Raw genomic sequence first — 8,887 nt, 5'->3', positions numbered from 1 at the left:
GAGGGTATAGAAAGGGAAGCTGTGTCCAGGCCAGGAGCAGCCATGGCTCCAGGGAGTGGGTGGCGGCCACTGTGGATAAGGTCATTGCTAGATTGTAGACATTGCTGGTAAACTCGTTTGCAGTGGTCCTGAGGAGCAAGACTTGCCACTGAGGAGGCTGGGAAAAGCAGCTGCTGACTCGGTCGGTGATGACCCACAGCTCTGCATAGGGGTCTAAGAGGTGAGCACAGTGGATGCTGGCCGGAAGGGGTGGGGCGCACTTAACTGAAGGTGGGCAAACAGCTATGTGTTGATGCTCATAGAAATGAACAGGTGGAGAGGCTGGTCTCCTGGGCCAGAGCTCACCTATCTACAGAATGAAGTGGAAGAAGGCCCAGCTTGTGGTCACAGAGTGGAGATGGGATGAGGCATCAGGCTCCCCAGAGAGCACCCAGTTAATTTCCCCCACAGTAGCAAGAACACAGAGTTGGGGTTGGAGGGAGTGAACTTGAGTGGGAAGGAAGGTCAAACAACTTCTAGGGTACCTGAGACCCCTTGAGTTGGGAGGCCAAGACAGCAAAATGGGGTTGGGGATTTAGTTCAGTGGTAGAGCGTTTGCCTAGCTCAATTCAAAAAAAAAAAAAAAAAAAAAAACCTTAAAGGGAACAGAGTTCGTAGTGCCTGCTCTGCTATCTGGTAGCAGGGGATGGGGGAAAAGAGACTGGGCTCAACATAGCCCATGTGGCCAGGACAAGAAAGGTAGTGGCTAGGCAGGAGTGGCTGTATCATGGTGCTGGAAACTTCCCAGCCCTTCCTCAGGACAAGGGTTCCATAGGAGCATGTAGGTTACTGCTTCATGACCAATCCAGATGAAGGGCTAAGAATTGCAAATAACTGGGATGATGGGTTGAGTCTTCATGACCATAGCTGTCAATCCTGCAGAAATAGCACACAACACACAGGGGTGAAAGCAGACACCCCATCATCCCCCAACAGCTTCCAGATAGAAACAGCTGGTCATAATGCCCAAGTCTGTTGTCCTTCGTATGAGCCCATCTGCCATTGACCCTTTCTCCAGCCTGCCCTCGGCACAGTGCCTGTCAAATAGTGCGTTTCCAATAAACAAACGTCATTCATGAGACCCAACTTAACAAGCTCGGTCAGAGGAGGCAGAGCAGAGACCTGGGAACAGCAGGCTGCATGGGGTACCTACCTCAATTGCACCATGACAATGGGAAGCTGGCCATCCGAAGGCTCTGGGCTTGGTTCTGGTGGCAAAGACCATCGAAGCTGGACAGCTGGGAAGGTTTCAGGCCCCATTTGCTAGGAAATTCAAAGAGAGGACAGGGAGTTAGTGCCGTTACCTTGGCAACACTCTGTCACATTATAATGAGGCTCAGTGGTAGCAGGAAGCCTAGCTTAAAGGAGTACAAAGTATATCGATTTGCCGGTGTCCTGAGGAGGCACACCAGGCAAGCTGGCTGGTCCATCAGGAAGACAGCGGGTGAGGTAGTTAGGGAGCTAGGAAGTGGGGCGGACCAAGCTGGCCCTTGTGTAGGGTAGCCCCGGTGGCTGGGCACCCACTGAGTCATGACTGAGACAGCACAGATTCAAGGCTGGCATGGGGAAGCTAGGGCTACCCAAAGTGCGAGCCCTTGAACCTAGGCAGGAAAGCCTTGTATCTGGAGAGTTGCATGAGGTGTGGCAGCCTGGAGGACTGGGCCACCCTGAGACAGGGTGGGTCCAAAAGAAGCCAGTGGGCAGTGGGACAGGAAGGGTGACCACTGCATCCACCCTAACACAGAAATAGGGCCAGCCTGCATAGGCTTCAACCTTGACAGCACAAGCTGAGAGAAGGGCCAGGCATGGAGCACTAAGGGCCACAAGGAGGAGAAACTGAGCACATGAGCTGCTGGCCTTCAACACAGGACTGAGAGTCCAAGTGAGGATGTGGGGTGGAAATGCATGGGCCCCCCATCCGTGGCAATCTTCACAGATGTCTTTCCCCACGATGATGAACTCGAGGGGAGGCAGTAGCTTTGGCTCTGCCTTATTCTCTCCTTTATATTCAGTGCAGTACTGTTGGCTTCTGTGTCTGTGGGTCCCAAGTCCACAGATGAAAAACAACCCCCAGGAATGAGAGATTAGAGAGGTGGGCTGAATGGTACAGCATAATAACTGTTATACATTTTACATTGCACTGAGTATTATAAACAAGGCAGTATGTGGGAGAAAAAGCAAATATGATGAATCAATTAAAAATACAAAATTTCACAAACTGAAATAGGGGACTAGAGAGAGTCAGCTCTTAAGAGCCATTGCTGCTCTTTCGGAGGCCTGTAGTTACGTTTCCTGCAACCACTTTGGATGGCTCACAACCACCCATAACTCCAGTTCTAGGAGATCTGACACTCTCTTCTGTCCTCCATGGATACCTGTGCTCACCTGCACAGACACATAATTAACAATAATACAAACAAATGTTAAAAATTAGAATACATAAAGCTGAAAACATTGACTAAAATAAGCAAGGCAGTAAGATATACAGGAAAGTGTGTACAAGTCATAGGCAAACTCCACACCACTGTGCTGAGGGATGCTGAGTTTCCAGGTGGAACATGCAAGGCACAGCCTCACTCTCTCCCCGTCTCCAGCCATCCCTGAGTGCCAGACAGGGCTGGGTGCTTGACTCTCACTGGTCTCCTTGCTCCATTGGGTGGACACAGTGGGGAACTGATCACCCACTCCACTGGCAAGGGTGGGTGGGGCACCCAGAGGTGACCAGCCAGGATCACAGCCACTCCTGAGAGGCAGGGCTGGATCAGAACCTAGGCCCTGTGGCTGTAAAGACCCAAAACTCCCAATCATTTGTTTGTCTTCTGTTCATGTGCATGACAGAATGGACGTGTAAGAACCAAGTTGTGCCTCAGTGGTTCTGAGGGTGGGCTTTCTTGATGCTAACCTCATTGTATTATGTTTGATTATGTTTTTTAAATCATGCAATAAAACTATGTGTAAGCTCTCTCTCTCTGTCTCTCTGTCTCTCTCTCTCTCTCTCTCTCTCTCTCTCTCTCTCTCTCTGTCTCTCTCCTCTCTCTCTCTCTGTCTCTCTCTCTCTCTCTGTCTCTCTCTCTCCAATAAAGGATTGTCCCTTATAAGGTTAGTCCACTGACAAGAAAGATCTGTGTGGCTCTTTTTGGCATATGGATTTTTTTTCTGTGTGTGTGTGTGTGTGTGTGTGTGTGTGTGTGTGTGTTGTTGTTGTTGTTGTTGTTGTTTATGGAACCCATGGCCCTGTGCCTGCTCTATCACTGAGCTACATCCCAAGACTGTGTAAGTAATTTTTTAAAACCAGTTTTATCAACACTAACTCCCATCCTACAGAATTCTTCCATTTAGAGTGCTGGGCTGTTCTTCCGGAAGACCTGAGTTCAGTTCTCAATGCCCATATTAGGAGGTCACAACCACTTGTAACTCCAGCTCTAGCGGAACCAATGCTCTCTTCTGACTTCAGTAGGGACTCTCATACATGGCACACACACACACACACACACACACACACACACACACACACAAATAGATAGATAGATAGATAGATAGATAGATAGATAGATAGATAGATAGATAGGTAAGTCTGAAGTGTGCAAGTCAAAGGTTTTGAGTCTATGACATTATTATCTTTTTATTGGGCTAAGAATATATCCAATACATGACATTTCAAGTGTACAATTTACTACCATGAATTGAAGAGTCACCATTCTGTTCAGCCATTGCCTCCATCTTCAGAACCTTTCTCATGACCCCAAACATGACTTTGTTCTCAGTATCCATTCCTTACTCCCCTCCCTTCAGCCTCGGGAATGCCTAATCTCTCTTCCGACTCATGAGTGTGTGTGTGTGTGTGTGTGTAGGCCTGAGGTCACTGTCAGGTATCTCCACCACTCACTCCTCTTCTCTCACTGTACCTGGAACTCTCATGGACTGGCTGGATTGACTGACCATCAAGCTGAAGGATCCCATGGCCTCTGCCTCCCTGGCACTAGATTACAGGCTTGCCCAGCTTCTTACAAGTGTGCTGGGGATCCGAACTCAGGCCTTCAGGCTCCTGCAGCAAGTGCTTTGCCAACTGAACCATCTCCTCAGCCCATTTGTACTTTTCAAATTACACAGCCGTCTGGCCACTCCATTTCTAGGAATTGAAAGCAGCACCTGAGGCAGGTGTTTACCCTCAGCTTCACAGCAGCTTTCTGCCATAGCTGAGAAGGGAAACACCCAAACACGTGAATAATCCCTGAACAAGCAGACAGATGGAGAATCAAGGTCCACCCTCAGAGCCATGCCCCATGAAACACTGTTCAACAGTGAAAAGGGAGAACATTTGTCAGCTGTTACCATGGGGATGAACTTCACCCAGCCACACTATTCTTGTGCCACTGGACCTAAAAGAAGCCATCTTGTGGCCTACTCATGATCCAAAGCACAGACCAGGCCTGCTTCCCTGCTAGAGTCCGCTCTCAAGAGCTTGGAGTGGCCCTGGCAAAGCCCCTGACGATGCCCACACAGGAACTCACACCCCACCTTGCTCGGAACTATCTGGGTAGGTCCCACACCAGAGCCCCTATGTCCTCACCTGCAACGTGAAAGCCTGGGGCCACATCCCATCACTGCTCTGCTATTTGCTACTGGGGATTTTCTTTCTGGAGTTCGTTTTCCCAAGACTGAAAACAAAGCGATGGGAACAAATCAGCTGAGAGGCCTCCAAAGCTTTCAGCTGCCTGAGCTTCTCAGCAAACAGAGGTCCTTGGGGACTCCTCCCCCAAAGTGTGCGATTTAAATGGAAGACAAGCCTGGCCCCAAAACAAGCTCCTCCAGTCTGCAGCTTTGGGTACAAGAATACACAAAAAGGGCATTTCCACCCCAGCTGAGGACTCTAGAGCCAAGAGAAGGGACAAGGACAGGTAGGCCCCAGCCACGGACCCTCTTGGGTGCTCCTTTCCTGACCTACGGCTCTAACAAGGTATCTAGGGGAAAGAGTGACGAGGACAGACCCCCACCGCATGTATGTGGGTGTCACACACACCAACACAAGATCAGACCCCCATCCCAGCCCCCACCTGGGCATGGAGCACAGCACCTCTCCCTACTCACACTTCAGCCCCTACCTGACCACCTACAGGGTAAAGGAAAGGCCTCTCCCAGTCTTGGATGACCTGACTCCTCAATGTTTCTGGAAATATCCTTGCCACCCTGCTCCTTAAGGGTCCCTTAAGAGGGACCCATGCAGCTTATGGGCCCGGCGTCTGAGGATGCCACTTCACCCATCCCCAACACCTCTCTTTACCACCATGTCACCACTCAGGGGTCCCTAACTCAGTCTCCAGCACGGGTCTCCAGAGCTCCCCCTTGGCCTAAGGCTGCCGGGATGGAGTTGTCTGGCCCAGTTCAATTTCCCCCGCCTTTTTGATGTCACATCCTGTCCCAGCCTGCTTCCCCGCCGGTCGCCGCCCTCCCTCCTCCCTTCCCCGAGCGAGCTAGGCGCGCCGGTCCCTCGGCGCCGCCCCCGCCCGCTCCCCTCACCGAGCAAACTTTTGGCATCGCTGCAGCCCGGGCGCGCCGCCGAGCTCCGCAGGGCGCGCCTCTCCGCCGAGCCCGGGCTCGCGGGGACCCGCCTGGCGCGCGGGGAGAAGCAGGCGCAGCCCCCGCCCCGCCGGCCCAGCCCTGCCCGAGAGGCAGTCGCTCCGGAACCGGGACCATAAATATGCAGAGCCGAAGCTCAGCGCAGCACAGCCCGCGCGCCGCCCGCCCCGGCTGCTGAGCAGGCGCCGCCGGAGCCGAGCCGCGGCCGGAGCCCCAGCCCCAGCCCCAGCCAGGAGCGCGTCCACGTCCCCGCAGCTGCCAGCCGCCAGCACCCAGGCCCCGCACGCCAGGACGTCGGAGTGGCCGCGAGACATGCAACCGGCCCGGAAGCTCCTCAGCCTCCTGGTCCTCCTGGTGATGGGCACCGAACTCACCCAAGTACGTGTGACCAACGCCATTTTCTTCTGCCAGGGCCACTGAGAGCCGGGCAAAGTCGGGGAGCTGTCCCCGGGGCTGGGGCTGAAGAGGGGACCCTGAGTGCCATCCGTCCGGGGCTTGAGGGAGGGGTGCTGACTGATCTAGACAGGTTTCTGCGGCGCTGGCTCTGTGGGGCACAGCAGCCCCTCTCTCAAGACCACCTCCCCACTCCTGCTGAGAAGTTCAGAGGGCAAACTAGGGTCTTCATTTCCTGGGTTTGTCATCTAGTAGGGAAGAAAGAGGTGACAGCCAAGCCCCCAGGCATTTTTGCCAGCGGAGGTACTTAACTCCTGCCTCCCAACACACCCCCCTCGGTGGCCCGTCTGTCCCTTTGGGAACAACGCTACCCTCTGCACGGTGGGCATGGTGCCACCAAGCCCTGGAAGGGCAGCTGCAAGGCGCTGGGGTGCATTGTTGGCTGGTTGTGGAGGGTTTGAGTGATGTGCTGTGTGCATGTGGGACGGCTGGAGATGCCCAGCGCTCATCTGTCCAGAACAATGTACCAAGCGAAGTGTGTGTCTGGGAGGGTATTCTCCATTTTAAAATTGCAGCTTGGGAGGCTGTGAGCTCTCAGCTGGGAGGCTGTTTTGCTACTAGGGTGCTTGTGCTCACAGGAAAGAGCCTGCCAGCTTTGGGGCTGCTCAGGAGTGACATTAAAATGCCCTTTGTGCGGTGCCACTGTGCCCTGATCTGAGTTGAGCCCCCCACCGTGGGCAGTCGGAAGTCCAGGATGTGGATGACAGCCCACCTTTTGGTCCCAATCCCAGCTGCCTGGACGATCTATCCATCTCTCAGAATAAAAAAGGAGACAAAGGAGAGGAGAGACCAGAGAGCAGGAGGAAGACTCTAGAACACGCTTCCCTTGTTCACCTGGAAGCCCTTGCTGGCTTGGTTAGCCCTGTCCAGGTCACACAGTTCAAACTTAACCTGACAGTGGGATTTGTTCACCCTCTGTGCCTTTTGTTTGGAGCTTCCTGGACAGTTACTCCTAGAGAGGGTCTTTGTGGAACTCTGGGAAAGGAGCTTCTTTGACCCCTCTGGGGAAAGCCTGGAAGAGGGTTCTGGCTGGGCATGGTGTATGGATGGATGGATGAATGAACACACACACACACACACACACACACACACACACACACACACACACGTGCCAAAAAGAGCCACACAGATCTTTCTTGTCAGTGGGCTAACCTTACAAGGGGAAATCCTTTATTGACATATCTTGGCATAGAGATGGCTGGTCCTGGGTAGTCTTGAAAGTGACTGTCCCCATAGACCCTCCAGCCTTAAAGGCTTTTTTGTCCTTCTGGGCACCCTAGGCCTCCACTGCCTGACTACAAGCTTTTCCTCCCTAAATCCTCTACCTGTCTTTTCAAATATCCACTGTTACAGGGAGAAACTTTTAGTTCAACTTCAGATAGAAGCTTTGTCTCTATGGTGGTTGTTTGTTGATCTGTGAGAACAGAGCCTGCTCTCCAGCAAGGGGCCTCGGCAGACCCCCTACACACTCAACACTGGCATCTCTGGGCCCAGAAGGAGCTCCCTCCCCAAGGGCTGCCTTCAGGACCCTGGTCAGCTCCTGCAACCCCAAGCCTTCACAGCACTTGAAAGACAATGAAATTATTTGCTTACCTAGAGGGTTCTCTCTTAGGGCCTGAGCCCTGAGGTTCCTCTGAGGACAGCCAGGTGCACTCCCTCCTCACCTCTCCTGCCCTCCTTGGGCTGGCCCCTGAATTCTCCTTTGTAGAATCATGTCTGAGAAACCCGTTATCCCCGAAAGATGGGATTTCAGCACCAAGTCTCATGAGCCAAGATCTCTCAAACTGCCCAACCACATTGTGTCTAGGAAGGCTCAGGTGCCTCTACCCAGGTCAGAAGCCCCACTGGGATGGGGACAGGTGGTTCTTGTAGTCAGTGGTGACAACCTGAGATGTGAGTCCAGGCTTCACTGAGTCAGTTGGTCCCTCAGGATATCTATGCCTAGAGATCTGCTTTCTCAATTCTACTGTGACGAGAGACACTACTCAAACACCCTTGGGCCTCAGAAAGCATTCATATTCCGCCGCCACCACCCGTGACAGGGTAAGTGCCCCCCACAGCCACACTTGCTTTCAGCTCTTCTAAACAGTGAGGACCCAAGATCCCAGGGTGGTGAGTTTGGACTGGTGCAGGTGGGCATGGGAGCCAGTCAGAGATGGATGGGCCATCCCAGCCCATAATGAGGGCTGCCTTCAGGATCTAGGCAGGCAGGTGGGGCATAGAGCATGTGCTGGGCCATCTGTTCTCCCAGAAGCTGGCTCAGAATGATCCACTCAATCAAATGCCAAGTACTGATTGACAGCTTGCTCCATGCAAAGCTGTGGCCGTCATGAACTTTGTCCTCAGACAGAAAGCACTTTGGTGTGGCTTTGTTCTGTGGTTTTCAATAAAAGGCTGACATCCATGCTCTTTGAGGACAGTGTCAGTGACATCACCCTGAGCCTCCTGGTGGGGGCACTGGGTTGTTTATTTCATTCCTGGGTTGGAGGCATGACTGGGGCTCCCTGTCCCAGGCCCATGCACAGCCACCCCAAGCCTCTGCTTACAAAGAAGTGTGGTCTGTGGGAGTGGAATAGGAAAGGCTGGGAAGCTCTGCAGCAATGACCTTGAACCCAGGGTTTTGTTCTTACTCTAGTCACACTAAGCACTGACCAGGTGACCTTGAGTCAGGTCTCTGCCTCTCTGAGTCTGATTTTCCATCTTTTTAGAACAAGGACAATTAAATGGGACGATTTCATGGATTTCTCTGTCCCACAAACCCCCTGTCCAATTCTTGCATCTTCTCCACTCAGTAGCCCTCTTCTGTAACAAGCCTTGG

General features: G+C 52.9%; 1 protein-coding gene and 1 long non-coding RNA gene across 3 annotated transcripts in view; one reads left to right on the top strand and one right to left on the bottom strand.

The window, feature by feature from the left end:
* Nucleotides 1-664: 664 nt before the first annotated feature.
* LOC118583186 lies at nt 665-4,683 on the bottom strand. Its single transcript, XR_004944831.1, has 3 exons — nt 4,610-4,683; nt 1,193-1,302; nt 665-915 (listed from the first exon to the last, which is right to left on the bottom strand). It is a non-coding gene; the product is annotated as an uncharacterized LOC118583186 (long non-coding RNA).
* An 848-nt stretch (nt 4,684-5,531) lies between these two features.
* The window catches only part of Olfm1 (olfactomedin 1), a 38,435-nt gene continuing 35,079 nt past the window's right edge, over nt 5,532-8,887 (top strand). Inside the window, exon 1 of one of the 2 annotated variants that reach the window (XM_036186580.1) lies at nt 5,532-5,994. In XM_036186580.1, the coding sequence (XP_036042473.1) occupies nt 5,929-5,994 (66 nt within the window). In that variant the 5' untranslated portion in view covers nt 5,532-5,928. The remainder of the gene's footprint in view (nt 5,995-8,887) is intronic. The other variant, XM_036186583.1, reaches the window with a different exon arrangement.

This window comes from Onychomys torridus, chromosome 4 (assembly GCF_903995425.1).
Source record: "Onychomys torridus chromosome 4, mOncTor1.1, whole genome shotgun sequence".
In the NCBI taxonomy this organism is placed as follows: domain Eukaryota; kingdom Metazoa; phylum Chordata; class Mammalia; order Rodentia; family Cricetidae; genus Onychomys; species Onychomys torridus.
Note: the sequence above shows the minus strand (reverse complement) of the source record. Positions and strands in the feature narration are given on the sequence as shown.